Below are 21066 nucleotides of genomic sequence, written 5' to 3'. Positions count from 1 at the left end.
ATTGACCACAGGGGTGCATAGCAGACTAGAAGGTGGTAAGTTCCCCATCATTGGACATGTTAAAGTAGAGTCTAGATTATCACTCATCAGAATTAAATAATAGCAGTGGTGGTCAGACTTCTTTTTTTAAAACAGTGGACTCTTTTCTTTAAACAAAAATTTTACATAATAAACCCCAATGATTAAACAGGCAAGAGCAGCCTCAGCTGCTAGCCACCTACTGGTCTTCTCCCTGATGTCTTTTTTTGAACTCATTAACCGATACCCCCAATTACTGAAAATAACTGTTAAGAAGGTCTTTCTCTCTGTTTCTCTTCTCTGTCTCTGTTTCTGTTTCTCTTCCTAAGAGATATTAGAACTGGCATTCAGACTTGCATTATCTAGGCAGTTTAACTGTTGGCCAGACCCTTCTAATCCTAGTATTGTATTATGCTTTAAAAATTCAGTTTTTATGAATTTCTTCCCTGTCAGCTGATTCCCAAGGAGGTTTTAAATAGAGCATAGGGCAATGAGAACAATGGACATAATTGCTGAGGACATGGGTGATGATGGTGGGAATATTGAGTCACTTCTGGAATTTGTAGAAAAGAACCATTCACTATTTGTGGAAATGTGACCATTTATTATTTGGAACAAGAAAGAGACGTGGTGGCAACCAATAAGTGGTTAAACCGAACAGGCATTCACTTAAGTAATACAGAGATAGCAATGGCTTTCCCGATCTTATTTAACAGTTTAACCTCAAAGAGATTTACTGTATTAAACCTTGTCTGGACTGTGAGGCAGAGAAAGGTTTTGGAAGGCTTTGTGATGTTCTTGTATTATGACTGCTTCTTGAGCCTCACTCATCTTGAATCTTTGTTTTTCCTCAGAATCCTACACCTAAAATACAAGTAGATTTTCAAATTTAGTGATGTCCCTTGGTATAAAGGAGACAATTTAGTTTGTAAGTTTCTTAGGAAAATTTTTAAAAAGTCCATCAAATCAATTCATCAAAATGCCTGGAGAGATTTTAGAAAAACGGCAGAGCTAGAATATATCCATTAACTGACAGATTTTTATGCGGAGCGAATGTGCCCTTGCTGGTCAGGCCGGAACAGTGTGTCTTGGCCCTTGAGCCCCTTTCTTTTCCTCCTGTAATGCGCCGTTAGATGCAGTGACGTAATCTGGGATAGCTGTAAGCAGTGAGGTCAGATTATTTCAATTATGCTTATATCTGTTATTCTTTATCAGTATATTTTAGACTATTGATCAGTTGTTGAATTTATGATGATCTTGATAACATATTACTTTTATATTTACTGTACCTTTTTCTGAAATAAGAGACTTAGAAAACTTTCTTTGATTATTAGTGCTTATTAATATTGCCTGACAATTCTCTTAAATGTATGATGTGAATTTTCTTTTGTTTCTAGCCCTGACTCTCTAATGGAATTAAAGGCTCCATTGTCTGATTTCAAAACAAGCAAAACGCTTTCTCTTCTTCACTCGAGCAAGGAAAAGCTGAGAAGGTGAATATTTTGATATAGCCCTTTTTATTGTTACTCCCTTGCAGGAAGAAATACTTTCATGAATTTTATAATTTTTTTGGTAACATTGTTAAAAAAGTCAGTGTGAAACTAGCAAATCTGGCAACTAGTCATGTGCCACTCAGTGTTCACTTGGTCATTCAACGAGCAGTTCCGAGTGTCTGCTGTGTGCCAGAAGATGGCTGGAGAACTGACACGGAAGCTCACTCCCGCCTCCCAGGAGGTCTGAGTCGTCTCGCCTCGAGTCGTCTCGGTCTGAGCAGTTCCGAGTGTCTGCTGTGTGCCAGAAGATGGCTGGAGAACTGACATGGAAGCTCACTCCCGCCTCCCAGGAGGTCCGAGTCGTCTGGTGCTCAGGCAGACTTCTGAATGAGCAGCTGTTCCGTAGAGAGCTGTGGTTGAGTACATGTCATGACTAGAGAGGACGTACTATGACAGAGGAACGCACAGTAAGCACGTAGGGAAGTTAACCTATGACAGAAGGAGGAACAGGAGGGTTTTCTTGAGAAGATGAGAGCTAACCTGAGCCTGAACACCAACGTTGTCATTAGAATTTGGTTAGACATCGGAGAGGGACTTGTGTGGTAGGGATAGCGAGTACAAAGGCTGGCAATGTGAGAATGTGCATGAATTTACGGAACTGTGGGTATTTTCATTTAGTTGAGTCTAGGGACACACCTGGGAAGAGCCAAGAGAATGAGAGGTAGGTAAGGGCTGAGTGTGTCATGTTAAGGAATTTGAAGTTGACCTGAGCTGCTGGGGAGGCACTAAGGGATTTTAGCAAAGGATGGGTATAAGATTTATACCTTAGGGCAAATACTTTACCAGGACGTTAGAGAGTGAATTGAGTCCGGAGGCCAGCAGAGTCTGTCATAAGACACGATGCAATCCTGAACTGTGGTGTTAGAAAGGGATAGTGGAGGAAAAATCCAATTTTAGCTGTATAAGTAGGTAGAATCAACATGAGCATGGCTGAAGGTGAGTCAGGTGTAACTTTCACGAGGATGATGGAACCATTGGCTGACTAGGAGGCACAGTGGTGTGGCGGTCTGGCTGGAGGAGGGGATTTTTGCTTTTGTTGAGTTTGAACATCTCCAGGTTTAAATGGAGCTAGCTGTCCAGTAAGGACTTGGCCTTTAGGTCCTAGAGAAAGGTCTAGGCAAAAAATATAGACTCAGAGTTCTCAGGGTACATCATCTATTTGAAGTGCAGGTATAAGAAGGATGTGACTTTGAAAAGCATGTTGGAAAGAGGCGAGCGGAGAGTAGAACGTTGGGGGAAATCTCGATAGTTAAGGCACAGGCAGCGGAGGGGACTCGTCAGAGCTCCTGGGAGGTCAGGAGAAAAGCAAGACGGGGCGATACTGAGACCAGGGGAGAAGAGCTTCCTAAACTCAAATATTTAGAAATAAAAGACATACTTCAAAATAATCCATGGGTAAAAGAAAAAAATCACAAGAAAAATTAGAAAATATTTCAGACTGAAAGGTTATATTCTAGAATATTTCAAACTTAATGAGTTGTAGCTAAAGCAAGGCTTATGGGAAACACTTGTTTTAAATGCTTATATTATAAAAGGTTAGTGGGCTAAAGAAGGATTCATTTTAAGAAGGTGGATAAAGGAGAGTGAGTAAATCCAAGGTGGGTAGAAATGGGCAAGGCCAGCAGGTGAGAGAGACTGGATACTTTGTAGCAATATCATGAAGGAAGGAAGGGTGATCGCTATAGACCTTATAAACATTTAATATAGAAGAATGTATTTTGAATAATTTTATGCCAGTAAATTCAACAACTTAGATGAAATGGCAAATTATTGGAAAATACAATTTATCAAAACTGATACCAGGTGAAGCAGAAACTATGAATAGCACTATGTATTATAAATACTGAACTCGCTATCAGAAACCTTAGCCAAGGTAGAACAGAAAGCCTTACTGATTAATTCTGTTAAACATTTCAAGACATAATATCAATCTTAACCCTTTGAGTAGTGAGTTTTTCCATGCTCACTGACCCCTGGGAGTGAGTTGTGTTTTTTTTTTTTCAAAAATGAAATTAGTTCCAGTTCCAGTTTCATTAACTTAAAATCATGTTTGTTGTTGCCGAGGCCGGAGGAACATGGCGGTGTGGGCGAGGTGAGGTGCTGGCACTAGACAGGGTTCGGGCGCGGGGAACGCGGAGCGATGGCCCGCGCCGGCCGCAGGGGTAAAGAGCCGTCGCGCCGCGGGTGTGGGAGGGAGGGAGGGTAGGACAGCCTGGCGCCACGAGAGTATGACGGGGCTGTACGATCTGGTGTGGCGGGTGCTACACGCGCTGCTCTGCCTGCACCGCACGCTCACCTACTGGCTCTGCGTTCGGTTCGGCACCTGGAACTGGATCTGGCGGCGCTGCTGCCGCGCCGCCTCCGCCGCGGTCCTAGCGCCGCTCGGCTTCACGCTCCGCAAGCCCCCGGCTGTAGGCAGGAACCCGCGTCTGCACCGGCACCCGCGAGGGGGGCCGGGCCCGGGCGCCACCCACCCCCGGCTGCGCTGGCGTGCGGACGGCCGTTCCCTGGAGAAGCTGCCTGTGCACATGGGCCTGGTGATCACCGAGGAAGAGCAGGAGACCAGCTTCTCGGACATCGCAAGCCTCGTGGTGTGGTGTATGGCCGTGGGCATCTCCTACATTAGCGTCTACGACCACCAAGGTATTTTCAAAAGAAATAATTCCAGATTGATGGATGAAATTTTAAAACAGCAACAGGAACTTCTGGGCTTAGATTGTTCCAAATACTCAACCGAGTTTGCAAATAGTAATGACAAAGATGATCAAGTTTTAAATTGCCAATCGGCAGTGAAGGTCCTGTCCCCAGAAGATGGAAAAGCAGATATTGTGCGAGCTGCTCAGGAATTCTGCCAGTTAGTAGCCCAGCAGCAGAGGAAATCCACAGATTTGGATGTGCATATGTTAGACAGTTTACTAAGTTCAAATGGTTTCCCTGATCCTGATGTAGTGTTGAAGTTTGGTCCCGTGGAGAGCACGTTAGGCTTTCTTCCCTGGCAAATCAGATTGACTGAGATTATCTCCTTGCCTTCCCACCTAAACATCAGCTATGAGGACTTTTTCTCTGCCCTCCGTCAGTACGCAGCGTGTGAACAGCGTCTGGGAAAGTAGTGATCCCTGGTTGCATCATTTGATTTCAGGCTTTTGGAGAAAAGGACCCATGTGACTGATGTTTACAAAGCACCTATGAAACCCTGTAAACACCTAGTTCATTATCCTCATAATTTATCAACAAACACAAAAAAGTGTCTTACTTGAGAGTAAGTATGTGTGAGTATGTGTGAGTGTGTGTGCGCGTGTGTGTATGGAAGTAAACTTATAAATGGGAAGTTTTACAGAAGGAAATACATGAACTTTCACCTCTGAGCAAATAGCAGTAATGTTATTGGAGCTGGAAGGTCAGTGTTGAAGGCTTCAGCCCCAACTACTTCCCTGTTTTTGTAGGAAGAGGAGTGGATGTTAAGAGCTGTTAGGTTGTTATTTTGGAGGGAGGGGATAATTTTTTCAGTCTTTCTTTGTGACCAAATTTTAATTTTTAAGAATAATATATTGACTTATTAAATGGAAGCATTCTAAGTTTGAAGGATTTTCCAGAGGAATGGAGTTCTGTGTTGCTCACATGTTACAAACTTGTTCATTGTTGGAGCAGAGGGAATACCTATTTTCAGATATCCGTCCATTTTCATCTCATCTTTTAATTGTCAAACAGTGTCACTTGAGAGTGTTCATCTGGTGTCTTTGTTTTGGATTGTGATGATTATTTGGGGAAAGAAAACTTACAACATTGAAATGCAGAATTTAAAAAATTGAAGTATTAGGCAGTCCAAAAAAAGGTGAAGAAGAATTTGTCATCATCTTAAAAGTAAAGGTGGAAAGTTTCTTAAAAAAGAAAAAGTTTGGATTTTCTTTTTTGTTTGGTGGACACTTTGCTACTTACTATCCAAGTTGGTTTAAAAAATATTTTCATTAACTATGTCTATTTTAAATGAGCACTTGAGGGAAGTTACAAGACAGCTCTTTTCTTCAAAAGTAACCTGTTCCTCTTTGGAATAGCGCAGTTAGGACCATGTTCAGGATTTTTACTCAGTAAATCCTGATGATGACTTTGTTTGAAAGATCTTTAAATAAGATTGAGGCCTGTGCAGGTAATAAAACATTACCAAAGTCTACAAAAGCAATCTAATTGTACTTGTTCTCTTTCAAGATAGAGAACAGCACTGGTTCTGTTTTTTTAAATGAATGAATGACTTTTTGATAGGTGTGAAATTTTTTTTCCTTCACTGCTGATCCTTGGACAGAAACTATTCTTTATATTTTATGGCTTATTTTCAGAAAAATCTTACCAACAAATATATAATAGTTATCTAAAATTCTACATTTAGAATGGAGAAGTTTAAATATATACTAGGTCTCTAAAGTCTGAAAAATAGCAGAGAAGACTGGATTTGGAAAGCAAGGTTTGGAATTGCTTGTCAGATTCTGAAGATAGGATGAATAAATGTTTCAACTTTGGATTATAAAACCCCATTTATGATTTTAAAAATATACTTGAAATAAAATGATTAAACTAAAAAAAAAAAATCATGTTTGATAACCAATTTATGGAAACAAGAAGAACATACATTTGCCTTTTTTTAATATTGCCTTACACATTTTTAAAATAATTTTTGTATGATTGTACTCTGGATGGTCAGGAGGCACGAGGACGTACATGATCGTTCGTACTACTCAAAGGGTTAAACAAATTCTAAGAGAAAATGGAGGAAGAGGGTACAGTTTTTAACCCATTTCATGAGGCTGGCATCACCCTAAGCCTGATAAAACATGAAAAAAAGAAAACTACAGACCAGACTCCCTCATGAATGAGACATAAAAATGCCTGACATAATATTAGAGACTTAAATCACGTGTTGTGCAAAGATGGAGTCCATGATGATCACACCAGTTTATCTTAGAAAAACAAGACATGTATACCATTAAAACTGTTCATCGATTCACTTTAAACCGAATAAAGGAGGAAAACCATATGATAGCAGAGTCTGGGAAATGACTTAGCAACATTCAGTAGCCTTTCCAGATTAAAAAAATAACCTTTCAGCGGATTAGATAGGGAAGAGACTCTTCTCAGTCTGTTAGACAGCGGCACCGATAAGAAACCTGTAGGCAACATTGTACTTAATGATGTAATTTTGAGCATTTTTCATTAAAAGATCTGGAACAAAGTAAGGGTGCCCACTCTTACCACTTCTATTCATCGTTGAAAAAAACCTTTGTAGCAATTGCAGTTGGCTAAGAAAATACGAGACTCACAGATTTGAGCAGGAGAAGCAAAACTCTTCTGGATGGCATAATTGTTCCAAGTCCTGACATACATACAAAGCAACTACCAGAGCTGAAAGATGAACAGAACAAGAAGATAGGAGACGAGATCTATGAGGTCTCTGTACAAAAAGCAATTATAGTTTTATATATTAGCAGCAGACAGTTAAAAAGTGAAAATTTGAAATCAATAACACGATATTATTAAAAAGGCATAGTAAACGTAGGAGCAAATATGGAAAAGGACACATCCTGTCCAACGATCTCCCGAAATATTGCTGAAAGAAACGAAAGAAAGCTTAAATCTTGCATTATACCATGATCATAAATTGAAAGGCTCACCGGGGTTAAGATGTCAGTTCTCACTAATTTGAAATATAAGTATTTGACTCAGAACCAGAATCTCAGTAGGCTTTCTTTTTTTTTTTGGTAAAAATTGACAATTTGGTTTAAGAATGTATGACAAGGACTTAGAATGTGTAAAGGACGTAGGACAAAGCAATCTTGAAAAAGTACAGCGAAGTTGGAGGACTTAAGTTGTCTGATTTCAAGACTTAGTATATAGCTACAAATAACCAGGATGTTAGCAGTACAAAGGTTGACAGGTACATAAATGGAACACAATTGCCCAGTGCTGAACCCACACATTTATGGTCATTTGATTTTCAACAAATCTCCAAAGCAAACATTAAGAAACAAGTCTTCTGTGAATGGTGCTGAGCAACTGGATGTCCGGGTGAAGAAGCAATAAACTTTGGCCCCTTACCTCATATCATGTGAAAATTAATTCAAGATGAAGCAGTCAGAGCTGTACTATAAGCTAAAACTATAAAGCTCCTAGACTTCAGCTGTTCAAGAGAACTTTTTGCAATGTTAGAAATGCCTATATCTGCATTGTTCAATAAGGTAGCAACTAGCCACATGCAGTTATTATTTGAAATGTGGCTCTTGCAACTTAGGAAATGACTTTTGAATTTTACTTAATTTTAATTATATTTAAACACCCATGTGGCTAAATAGCTGCTGTATTGGACAGTATAATTCTAGAAGAAATTATAGGAGAAGTTGTTCACCAGGTGGGTGTAGGCAGCTGCGCCCTAGACAGGACACAGAAAGCAGTAACCACAAAAGAAAGAGTTCATGGATTGGACTTGTCAAAAATTAAAATGTGTTATCAAAAGATAGCACCAAGAACATAAATAGATAAGCCCCAGACTGGGGATAGTACTTACAAAAAAAATTATACTGATTACTCACTGGTATTAAGGCTATATAAGAAACTCCTAAAATTCAATTATAAAAAGACCTGCCATCCAATTAAAATGTAGGTAAAATATTTGAATAGACACTCCACAAGGGAAGATTTATAAGTGCCCAATAAGCATCAGAAAAAGTGCTCAACATAATTTGTTGTGGAAATGCAAATAAAGCGTAAGATACTACCACATACCACAGAAAGGCCAAAATGCCAAAATTAAAACTATGGACAATATTAAATGTTGTCAAAAGATTTGGAATAACAGGAACTCTCATACATTGATAGTGGGGGAATGTAAAATGATTATTTTGGGAAGAGTTCTGCCAGTTTCCTGTGAATTTGTAAAATAACCCATTAATTCCAGTCCTTGATATTTACCCCAGAGAAATAAAAACAAGCATTCACGGGCCCTGGCCGGTTGGCTCAGCGGTAGAGCTTCGGCCTGGCGTTCGGGGGACCCGGGTTCGATTCCCGGCCAGGGCACATAGGAGAAGCGCCCATTTGCTTCTCCACCCCCCCCCTTCCTCTCTGTCTCTCTCTTCCCCTCCCGCAGCCGAGGCTCCATTGGAGCAAAGATGGCTCCTTGGCCTCTGCCCCAGGCGCTAGAGTGGCTCTGGTCGCAGCAGAGCGACGCCCCGGCGGGGCAGAGCATCGCCCCCTGGTGGGCAGAGCGTCGCCCCTGGTGGGCGTGCCGGGTGGATCCCGGTGGGGCGCATGTGGGAGTCTGTCTGACTGTCTCTCCCCGTTTCCAGCTTCAGAAAAATACAAAAAAAAAACAACCAAAAACAAAACAACAAAAAAAAACAAGCATTCACAAAATGAAATGTAGAATGGCCTAGCATGTTTATTCATAATCATCGAAAACTGGAAACAGCTAGGGTGTTCATCGTGAGGGAGTGGAAAAGTTTGCTGCGACATGTTTATAATATGGAGTACTATTACTCAATAAAATTGAGCAAAGTACTGTAGAAGCAGACACATGGATACATCTCAAAAACATGCTGAATGAATGAAACCATACAGAAAAAGGTACATGCTGTAAGATTTGATTTATATGAAGTTCAAGGACAGAAAAAACTAACGTGGAATGGAAAAATATCAGGAATGTGGTCGCCTCTTACTTCAGATGGCATTGACTGGGAATGCACACAGGGAGATTTCTAGTTTTGTGCATTTGTCAAAACGTATAGAATGGCACCCTTAGGATCTGTGTTTTGCTGTAACTTTTACCTAAAAATAGGATAATTTGAACTCCAATGATATGTTTAAGGGTTTAATAACTAATATCTATCAATACACTTACTTAGAAGTGCTTCAGTATAATAAAATGGATGGGCACATGGCCAGTAGGATGGTTCACATGTAGCAGAACAAATACAATAAGTGTCCATTGTGGACTCTGGGTGGTGAATATATAAGTATTCCCTACACACATTCTTAATTCTTTCAGCTTTCAAGTATTAAGAATTTTTAATTCTTTTCATTTTTGTGTATATTTAAACATTTTTCTAATAAATGTTGGGAAAACACTTAATATGATGTTTCATTATAACAGTGACATATGCCCAGCAAAAAATATTTGGACAATGTAGAAAATTGAAGGAAGAAATAATATTTCCCATAGTCCAGTTATCCAGAATAACTATTACCAATGATTTTGCTTTTAGCCTCTTTTTTCTTTGTTTTTACTTTGTTTAATGGTGGTGGTCATATTTTATTTTATTTTTATTTTTATTTTTTACAGAGAGAGAGAGAGTCAGAGAAAGGGACAGACAGGGACAGACAGGAACGGAAAGATGAGAAGCATCAGTCATCAGATTTTTGTTGTGACACCTTAGTTGTTCATTGATTGCTTTCTCATATGTACCTTGACCGGGGGGCTACAGCAGGCCGACTAACCCCTTACTCAAGCCAGCGACCTTGGGTCCAAGCTGGTGAGCTTTTTGTTCAAGGCAGATGAGACCACGCTCAAGCTGGCGACCTCGGGGTTTTGAACCTGGGTCCCTGTCCAACGCTCTATCCACTGCGCCACCGCCTGGTCAGGCGGGGATCATATTTTAAATGCTGTCTAGCATCTGATACTTGTAGCCTATAAAATATCTTATTTTCCTCAGTAAGCTTTATAACATATCTTTTCCACTGCCAGATAATATCCTACTGAGCTAACCTATTGTAACTTACTGAAAAGCACCCACCTATTTTGCATGTTTAGATTGTTTTTTGTATTTTACTGGTGCTACTGGAATGAATAACAAAAGGTGTGTTCTGTGTTTCAGATCCTTGTCAGTGGATATACCATGTTAAAATGGGTGAAAACTTTCAAAGCCCTTCATTGTCAAATTGTTGATGTTTCCATCTCTTTCTTTTCAGAATGTTCCCTGAGACACCTCCATAGAACCCTCAGAACTCCTCAAAGCCCAATTAAAGGATCTATCTAGAATATTTTAGGCCCTGGCTGGTTGGCTTAGTGGAAGAGCGTTGGTCTGGCATGTGCATGTCCCAGGTTCGATTCCTGGTCAGAGCACACAGGAGAAGCGACCATCTGCTTCTCCCTTTCTCTCTCTCTCTTCCCTCAGCCATGGCTCAATTGATTTGAGTGCAATGGCCCCTGGTGCTGAGGATTGCTCTGTGAGCCTCTGCTCAGTTGCAAGCATAGCCAGATGGGTGGAGCATCGGCCCCAGACAGGGATTGCTGGGTGGATCCTGGTTGGGCCATCTGTCTTTCTATCTTCCCTCCTCTCACTTGGAAAAGAAGGAGAAAAGAATATTTTAGTTATTCACTAGCTAGATATCAAACTAGATCAATTTTTTTTTTATTTGAGAGAAAGGAAAGGAGAAAGAGGAAGGGGAGAGAGAGAAGCATCAACTCGCTGTTCTACTTAGTTGTTCCATTTGGTTGTACGCTGACTGACTGCTTCTCATACACGACCTGCCTGGGGACCGCGCACTGGCAGCCTGGCTGCGTGGTAACTACACTTGATCCACTGAGCCACAGCCACAGGTAGATTTTTTTCCTGCCATCCTGAGGTTCAGAAAGATTGAGTAACTTGCTGACAGTCCCAGCTAATCATCGGCAGAGCTGCCACTTGCTTCTCTACCTATGTAGGCAGCATTCAGCGCAGAGCAGCTGGTTAATGTTGATTAAATGAGCACATGGAGAAACAAAGCTATCAAAGGTGTAGATCAATTTAAATTTCTTTCCTATGTATTTCCCCTCATAACTGGGAAATACTGAGGTTGGTTTTTCTCTGATACTAGCCAGGATGTTCTTGTTTGCTGATTGGTGTATTTGTTCTGATTTTCCTTCGGCTCAAAGCCCAAGAGTTACATATGAAGCCCATGCTAACAAAATGCTGAATGATCTGTTGTTGGAAATGTGGTCCAAGTCACAGTGACATTGAATGTTCTGACTACTCTTTTTCTTCTAGGCTTCTGGGCGAATTGTGGTAGTATTTACTTTATATAGTGTACGGTTTTCTCTTCCGATGCAAGAGTTCTCTGTAGGTTTCTGTAGGCAGGCCAGCCATGTCCACGAGCACCCCCATCCATGCAGGGTACGTCCCAAGACCCCCACTGGATGCCTGAAACCACGAATAATACCAAACCCTATATCTAATATGTTTTTCTTTTCTGTACATACACACCTACAATTAAGTTTAATTTATAAATTAGCACAGTGAGAAATTAACAACAATAAATAATAATAAAACAGAACAGTTATAACAATATACTGTAATAAAAGTTATGTGACTGTTGTCTCTTTCATAGTTGATGCCAGAGAACTTCTAAGTAACTAGTGGGCAGAAAGCACACGCAATGTGGACAGCCGTGACAAAGGGACGTTCACAATGTCCCAGAGGGGCCGGAGTGGGATGGCAGTAGATTTTACCACACGACTCGGAACAGTGCATAATTTAAACCTTAGGAATTGTTCAATTCTGAAATTTTCTCACTTAATATTTTTGGACCGTCGTTGACTGCAGGTCACTGAAACTACGGAAAGTGAAACTGCCGATAAGGGGAGGGGACGCTGGCCCTACCCCGCCCCGGGGTCTGGGCACCCTGCCCACTGCGCAGGCCTGGGGCGAGGGTGCGGGGCTGCCGCCAGCGTGGGCACTTGCAGCCGGGTGAGCGGGTGCCGGGTGCTTGGTTTCAGGTGCTGTAGGGCACGCCTTTCTCTGAAAGGGAGACTCGATAGGGAGGGGAAGTTCCTGGAGGAAGAATTGTGTACAAGGAAGGAAGTGAGGCTAATTATTCGTTATTACCACCATTCCCTGCTTAGAGAGCGAATCAAGCATTGCTGTGAGCAGCTGCGTGTGCTGGTGCCGTGTGTCAAGGGAAGGAAGACCGACGTGGCTTCCATTCTTGAGGCCGCAGTTGATTATGTGAAGTGCATTCGGGAGAAAATCCCTCCCGCTGTGATGGGCCAGGTATGCGAGTCCCACGCCCTTGAATTGTATCTTCACAGACAGTGCTTTAAAGCTACGGTTTTACTTCTTTCTATTTCCTATCACTGGAAATGCGTGGTGTTTGTATATATGAAAAACATCTCTAAACAGATCTCTATCTCTCTATTTTTTAGATTACAGAAGTACTTCAGAGCAATAGGAGGTTTTGTAAGAAACAACAAATGCCCACTCAGCTCTCCCTCCCGGACACAATCATGGCACCAAGGTGTGATAAGGGCCCTTGTTACTTTTCCTCCAATGCTAGTGCTGGAAGGGTAGACAGGCCCTGAATCCACCCACAGTGAACACTAAGGCATTTATTAAGAATCAGTGAACTTGTCCCATGGCTGATGTGCATCATTTATTTTAAGTGAGGAGGGGAGATACAGAGACAGACTACCACATGCACCCCAACCAGGATCTACCCAGCAACCCCTGTCTGGGGCCAATCCTCTGCCCAGCTGGGGCTGATGCTTGTGATCAAGCCATTTTTAGCACCTGAGGTGGAAGCTCCACAAAGCATCCTCAGTACCCAGGGCTGACAGGCTCGAATCAATCAAGCCATGGCTGCAGGAGGGGAAAAGAGAGAGAGAACGGGAGGAGGAAGAGGGGAGAAGCAGATGGTCATCTCTCCTGTGTGCCCTGACCAGAAATTGAACCCAGGACTTCCACATGTTGGGCTGACGCTCTACCACTGAGCCAACTGGCCAGGGCCTGTACATCGTTTAATTACAGTGGTAAAATGTATAACATTTCTTGGACCCATGATTCTGTAATCATTTGCCTCCAATATCTTGTTATTTCTGAGGATCTTAAAATGGGGCTTTACTGATACTGATGGTTGTGACTGGGGCAATTCAGTAGGGACATGATGGATTCTAGCATTCCATTGTCACAGGCAGTCACAGGCTTTGGAGCAGTCCAACCCTGTTTCAGCCAGGAGTCCTTAAAGAAATCACCGACACACACTGACACACCAAAGGACTGCTTCCTATTTAGATCTATTAGACTCGGTGAATGCAGAAAAACTGTCATGAAGAAGCAGACCATTTCTTCATACCGTAAAGCATCACCCTGAGCCCTCTTCAACAGTCGGTTCTTCTATTTAATCGTTTAGGCTCCGTCTGTATTTATTTATAACTTGAGCGATAGAAGAACAATTGAATTCAGTGATGTTCATGTGCCCTTCCTTGGAAAATGTATAAATTATTTTGTTTTCTTTCCTTTTAAGGGAAAATGGTATGTTGGCAAGCACGCCTTCACCCATGAATGGAATCAGTTTCCTGGCTAACAAGTGCTTGAATATGTACTCTGTTCCTGCCTCGGGGGGCTCTGTGGATGACACTGTGAGAGGTCAGCTCTGCCGACCCCTGGGTGCTGGTAATGGGCTGGGGCCTGTTTGCGTGTCCCACACTCCCCTGGGCACTGCGCACTCGCTGCTGTGACCAGGGAATGGAGCGAGGCTGGGAGACTTGTTCTGGTACTGGCTACTTGACGTATGCAGATGGGCCATAGGTACCTAAATAGTGTCATCCCCAACATGGGGCTCAAAATTGACCATCGTGACCTGAAAGCTCATCTTACTGATAAACAGAAGGGTGACTTTGTTTATGTGAGCAGGATCTCAAGGGAAGGGAAATATTTTATTAACTCAGGATAGTATGCTGAGCATTTAGCACATTCATTTATTTACTTTCTTTATGTCTTTGTCACCTTTTCAGCATTTTACTAAAACTGTGCTCCTTCCCAGCATAGCACCTTGATCCACAATCTCTGCCATATTTTCCTTCACAGCACTTATCACCTTCCAATATTCTTTACTTGGATCTTTTGTTTATTGCCTGTCTTCTAGAATATCAGTCAACTCCACAAAGACAGGGAATTTTTTTTACCTGTTCATTGCTGAACTTTGAGTACCTACAAGCAGTGACTGACTCACAGTAGGTGCTCAAAATAGCCATCATGTGCATATTCCTTGTGAAATAAACGTTCGCCTTCATGAGGCATGTTCATTATTTGTGTGACATAGTCTTAGCATGCCTGTGCGCTTGTAGAACTTAGAGGAAGGAAAAAAGAGAGGCAGAGTGAAAGAAAACGGCTCCCTGTTGTGACTGAGTGTCCCGAAGGATATCTTCATTGAGAGAGTAGTCCTTACTGCCATGCTCCCAGCCTGCCCATCAGATGCTGGTGATAGACACCCTTCCCATCTCCTGGGTGCCCTCATCTGAGGTCGCCATCTGCTGACTTCTTCGAACGGGTCCCTGTGCTGGGAGCGGCCTTTCCCACTCTACCTGGTTAGCTCCCAGTCTGTCCCTTAGTTCTAGCTCAAATGTCCCTGTTCACACAGGGACAGACATGCCATTCTTTTTCTTTTTTTTTTTTCCAGGGGGAGAGACAGAGACAAAGAGAGGGACAGATAGGGACAGAGAGGCAGGAAGGGAGAGAGATGAGAAGCATCAGTTCTTGGTTGCGGCACCTTAGTTGTTCATTGATTGCTTTCTCATATGTGCCTTGACCCAGGGGCTACAGCAGAGTGAGTGACCCCTTGCTCAAGCCAGCAGCCTTGGGCTCAAGCCGGAGTTCTTAGGCTTCAAGCCAGAGACCCCGCGCTCAAGCCGGTCACCTCAGGGTTTCAAACCTGCGTCCTAGTCCGACGCTCTATCCATTGTGCTACCGCCTGGCCAGGCTCGTTCTTTTTCTTACAGAGCTCACAGATTCATGGCAGAGAGGGTCACACAGCAAAGTGACGGAATTGCGGTCAGGTGCTGTGCACCCGCTGGGGTGGAACAGAAGCCATGGCATCAGCGAGCCTACCAGGGTGGCACCCGAAGTCAAAAGAGAAAGTGGCCCAAAAGAGAATGCAGCCCTCCTTGTTCATGTAGCTGAGTCAGCTTCAGGGTGTTTCATCAGTCAGCTTAGACTTCTCTCCTGACCTGGGAAGAGGGGAGGAGAAGAGAGTAGCCAGGAGCCAGAGTTAATTGACTGAAAGGAGCTGACTGTCATGGTGGATGACAAACCAGCCGGGTTAAAGCAGGTGCAGGTCAGGCCACTGGCGTGTGCCTATCCTGTCCCTTCTTGGACATGACTGCTTATGGCTGCACTCTCACTGTTACCCGCAGAAGCTCTGGAGGACCCCCTCCAGGGCAGGGAGTCCAGGCCTCCTTGCACCCCTGCACCTTGTGCTGTTGCTCTGTCTTACCCAGCTGCTCTCGGGACAGCACCGATGTGCTGGGACCGTAGGCTGCGGTATGTTTGGACTGGAGGAAAGCTTGAAGGTCATTGAATCAAAACCCCATTTTTTATTTTATTTATATGCATTTTCCCATTTGAAAAGCAAAATTAGTCCTTTACTAACCCAACAAAGATAATAACTTTTTTTTATGTCTTCAAGTTTTTTTTTCTATGTATATTTTTCTACAGTAGTAATCCATTGGACATCTACTCTTGTCTCTTGCTTTTGTTACTTAACATTGTGTTATACGTAATATATATCTTTTTACTATGCTGCCCTTATCATCATTTTGTCTTAGTAGTTTATCAAATGATTTATAGATTTTTTTTTTCTTATTTTCCAAGTGACAGGAGGAGAGATAGACAGACTCCAGCATTGCCTGGACCAGGATTCATCTGGCAACCCCAGTCTGGGGCTGATTCTCGCCTATTTGGGGCCAGGCTCACAACCGAGCTATATTTAGTGCCTGAGGTAGAAGCTCTACAGAGCCATCCTTAGTGCCCGGGGCTGATATGCTCGAACCAATTAAGCCATGGCTGTGGGAGGAGAAGAGAGATAGAGAGAAGGGCGAGAGGGAGGTGTGGAGAAGCAGATGGTCACTTCTCCTGTGTGCCCTGACCAGAAATTGAACCTGGGACTTCCACATGCCGAGTCAATGCTCTATCACTGAGCCAACTGGCCAGGGCCATAAACTAATTTTCTTAGCTACCCTCCAATTGCTATATTTAGTGTTTCCAGTTTTATGCAGAGAGTGCCTTTATATATAATATAATAGAAAAGACAGGGGTGGGCAAAAGTAGGTTGATAGTTGTTTGTATGGAGAAATAGAAAATACAAGCATGAACTCTGTGTTTTGCGTACTCACAGCTGTACACCTACTCTTGCCCACCCCGTGTGTCCCCACATAGGACTTGCTGTTATTTTGGTCTTTTCCTCAGGCTGGATGGATCCCTGGGGATCTGTAATGAATGAATTGGAGAATGTGAGCACAAGTATAGCACATAGTTCACGAGCCAGATTGTATTTGAAAGAGGATTGGAGCAGGTGAAATCAGTTACATCTCTCAGATTTCATTTAAATCACCTATGTCAGTAAAGTGAAGGCTGAAGAAGGTGAATGGCCACCTGAAATCACCATGTGTCTGTGCTAACATCTGGCCTGTGACACAGAGTGCTGATTAGTTCAGTGGTTAGACTTCCTTAGGTTGCCTTTACTTGTCCTTTTCTGTCAACTGCTGTACACGTTTGCTGAAATGCGAATATTCACAAATATCCCAGATACATTTGTATTTAAAGTAGAAATAAAATCACTATTATTAATTTCCAGAAGAAAACAAATAGGTATTCATAACATTACTCAAGATTGCATTGTTAACACTCATGATATCTTTTTAAATATTTTTCTGCCTTCTAGGTACAGTACAGAATACAGATACATACATAATCTAACCCATGTCACAGATAGAAAATCAACCAAACGTTATTCATGGCTGAATAGAGTTCTTTCCAACATACTTCCTTGCTTCATAGGATAGTCAGAGTTTTGATTTTGATGGAAGCAACACACACACACACACACACACACACACACACACACACACAAAGGCACAGATATCGGCTGCATCTCTAAAATCTCTGTCTTTTAATGGCTTGTGGACACGAATTTATAATGTAGGTACTTGCATGAAATGTCGCCCTTACAACACCCACCTGTTTGCCCACCAGCGTGTTAGTGTACCAGTAGTGAGGGAGTGACACAGAGGACAGTTTATCTCAAGTACAGAAGTTCAGAATTAGAGTGGTGTGTCCTGACAGTTACTTCTTTCTCTTCTTGTTCAGGTCCACCTGGCTGCCTGTCAGAGGATGCTACTGGTGATGTGTATAAAAGTCCAGTTCCCAGCGCAGCGCTGTCTCTCAATCCCTTCTGTGCCGTCAGGTGCTATTCTACGGCCATCCCTTCCTGTGATGCAGCCGCCGGCACAAATCAGAACATTTCAGTTCCTTTTCCATCAGCCATGCACAAAGTCTCAAAATTTCTTCCTCAGCACTGCAGTTCTGCTCTGGGCCATGTGTGCACAGCACATGCTGACTGGTAAGTCCTCTGGGGCCTTGGGTCTCACTGGTCTCTGTCATTCCTGCCAGCAAGGGCCCTGACTTGTGCTGTGACTACTTAGATCAGAAATTGCTTAGATGTGGGACCAGGTGCTTTTAACCCAGGCTCTCATTCCGGGTGCTAAGGACTGGTATCCAGACGTCCAGAACCAGTGAATCCAGATGTGGCTCTGCTGGTGTGACCCTTAGTGACCAGATGGAACCTGAGTGCCTCTAGAGCCCCTGGCCCCTGCCCTCTGCCCCTGTGCTCCCACGGTGACAGCACCCCTTATGTAGCCTCACACTCAGCAGGCCCTGTCCGTGGCTGCTGCTCTGTCTCTTCCGTTGCTCACTATCATACTAGCTGAAAACCTGTTCTTCTGACACCAACTCGGCTGATTTCAGATCCCAGATGTCCTCACATCACAGATATTGAGCACCCACTATGTTCTGGCATGGCACTGACCACTAAGAATGTGCTGTCTGTATGTAGACACAATCCTGATCCTCATGGAGCCTTAGTGTCACAGGGAAGTGGGCAACTGTGCTCCGCATTGGAGCATGTAGGAGGCGTACCCTAGTAGCTATAATATAATCTAGACTTGGGAGATTAGAGAGTTTACACCTGCAAGAAGTACTGTCTAAGCTGAGACAGGGAGAATGAGAATTAACCATGAAGAGACATGGGGGTGGTTAGAATCAGGAGCGAGGAAGGGAAGAGCCTTCCAGGCAAATAGGTCAGCGTATTAAATAGCAGTGTCTTCAGGAAGAACTTCCAGGTCTAGAGGAAGGCCCAGACCAGACTGGCCTGCTCAACATGGACTTCTGTGAACTTTAAAATAGTTGCTAATACTTCTGCGTAATAATAATAATAGCCAGCACGTTTTGAGCACTCAATTAATAAAGAATGTACCAAATACTTGATGTCCTTACTGTGGATGATCTAAGCACTCTCTGAAACAGCCCTTTGAGGTAGGTACCATTATTATTTCCAGATGACATCTATAAGTGCCAGAGAATGTTTATGAGAAAAATATTCTTGAGAATTACAAAGGAATTTTAACATAGGAAGTATCTACATATATAACACCATTATTGCCAGTGATCATCAGTATAACAATAGGAAAACTAGAGCGATGAAAAGAGGATTGCAACATTTATTGTGTTATTCTTGACCTGGACTTACTGGTTGTAGTTTTTGTTGTAAGAAAAAAAAATACTTTATTTTCATTATTTATTTATTTATTTTAGAGAGAGAAAGGAAGAGACAGAAAGGGAAAGAGAGAAAAACAAGAACAATGATCTGTTCCTGTATGTGCCCTGACCGGAGATCGAACTGGCAACTTTTGTGCTCTGGCCAATACTCATCAACTGAGCTATCCGGCCAGGGCAGAAAAATTACTTTTAATAATAATAAGTAATATATGTTTTAAAATACTTAATAACAACAAATAAAGATATTCAGGTTTACTCACCTGAATATTTCACATGGTTTTATAAATTATTTCATATTGTTTTAGGGCATAAAAAACATTTATAATATTATTAGTAAGAATAGGCTAGATTCAACTACTGTGTTTTTTTTCCCTTTGCAGCAACGTTTTTGGGCACATCAATAGCACGTGTTTGAAATCCACACTCTAGACCACCTCTTGGGCGCAGTTTGACAGAACAGGAAAAACAGAACAAAGAATGATCTTGAAAGCGACATCTGGAGACCTGCTATCAAAAGAGTTTGCATTGTACGACTTCTGATAAATGTGCTGAAAGCTTCTTCTGCACAGAAAGGCAGCCAGCCAGAGAGCTGGCCACACACTTTCCCTTGCCCTCATACACACCCAGACCTCCCCACCCAGAAAGCTGCAAGAACGAATGGCCTAGATAACACAGACTCTTTCCTTTCCCCCTCAAAAAATATTCCACAATTTATGAAAAAGTACACTAAAGAGGATTCCTATAGAGCTGATAAAGTGATATGTCTGGGCAGTACATAGAAGCTTGTGTCACAGATATTGCAACCTGATCATTTTTAGTTTCATTGTGAATTATTGTCACTTATTTCTAGCTGTTCTTTCCCCCTAGATTTGACATTTTAGAGAGTTTCCTTTGTTATTCACCATTCAAATAAGATATCCTAGTTTGAAAGAAATGTTTGCCTTAATACTTGACTACTAATGAATAAGATGATGTCTCTGTTTATATATTTTGTAATCCCTTGGATGAAACAATAGCTAATAGACAGATTTTTCTTTAGAATCTTTTGTTACAGATGAGCAGGCACTTTTTTTGTTTGATTTTCATCTCTGTAGGTATTAGAAAAGGCTATTGAACATAAGGGGAGATTTTAAATGTTTTCTTGAAATGTTCTTATGCATAATATATATTTTATAATTAAATATTCAGTTTAGATCCTGAAAATGGTAACCCACTTTGTTTTGTTGAATGAATACTTGCCCCTCTTTTAGTTATACTGTGTAGGGAATTTAATTTTACCAGATTTTTTGAAAAGTTTGCAGTTTATTTTAGGAGCCTGATATTCATGTTAAATTATGTTACCTTCCTTTAAGGATGCCATGAGGTAGATCTGCAGGTGTTTGACAAACTTTATAAAAAAAAAACCAAAGTTCCTAGCTAAATTTCTACCAGCCTTTTATTACAAATGTGTGCTGACTCTTCATACTCTTGCCTTTAGGAGTAGTTGCTTTCACATTGTAAAAGAGACTGTTGAGGTATTTGGGGCACTTACATGACTTTCTACACCCACAGCCGGTCTTAATTGCTACTGGGACTTTGGCTTTGCATCAAAAGCAATAACCCCAGACCTACCCGTGGGCCATGAGAGTGCAAACATGATCCTGTCCACTGTCTGGTCTTGGTCCTCTTTTTTGGCTTTTTTTAACACCAAGAGAAGGCTACCAAATCTATTGTTAAAGCTCTGAGTTTTTTTTTTTTTTAATTTTCAAAGCTGGTTTCCACAATCCTGAACTTCATGTAATGTTCAAGTTCATTTATGATACTATAATGCTCTTCAAAGTAAGTTGAACTCAACCAAGAGGAACGTTAGTTGGGCGTCAGCCCGTAGATAAAGAGCAGGATTTTCTTTATGAAATCAAGTTGACTGGTCATGAGCTAGTTGCAGTGTTGTTTTC

At 42.0% G+C, this 21066-nt stretch overlaps 1 protein-coding gene and 1 pseudogene across 1 annotated transcript in view; both read left to right on the top strand.

Moving 5' to 3' along the window:
* Window positions 1–20339, top strand: part of SOHLH2 (spermatogenesis and oogenesis specific basic helix-loop-helix 2) — a 40480-nt gene extending 20141 nt beyond the window's left edge. The window contains exons 6-11 of the mRNA XM_066383738.1: window positions 1416–1511; window positions 12430–12577; window positions 12730–12821; window positions 13827–13948; window positions 17666–17918; window positions 19513–20339. Coding sequence (XP_066239835.1) covers window positions 1416–1511; window positions 12430–12577; window positions 12730–12821; window positions 13827–13948; window positions 17666–17918; window positions 19513–19561 — 760 coding nt within the window. The 3' untranslated portion in view covers window positions 19562–20339. The remainder of the gene's footprint in view (window positions 1–1415; window positions 1512–12429; window positions 12578–12729; window positions 12822–13826; window positions 13949–17665; window positions 17919–19512) is intronic.
* On the top strand, window positions 3800–5408 carry LOC136404428 (dehydrodolichyl diphosphate synthase complex subunit Nus1 pseudogene; annotated as a pseudogene).
* Window positions 20340–21066: the final 727 nt, after the last annotated feature.

The sequence above is a fragment of the Saccopteryx leptura genome, chromosome 4, assembly GCF_036850995.1.
Source record: "Saccopteryx leptura isolate mSacLep1 chromosome 4, mSacLep1_pri_phased_curated, whole genome shotgun sequence".
Classification (NCBI taxonomy): Eukaryota; Metazoa; Chordata; class Mammalia; order Chiroptera; family Emballonuridae; genus Saccopteryx; species Saccopteryx leptura.
The sequence above is the reverse complement of the archived record's forward strand: the minus strand, read 5'-3'. Positions and strand labels throughout refer to the sequence as shown.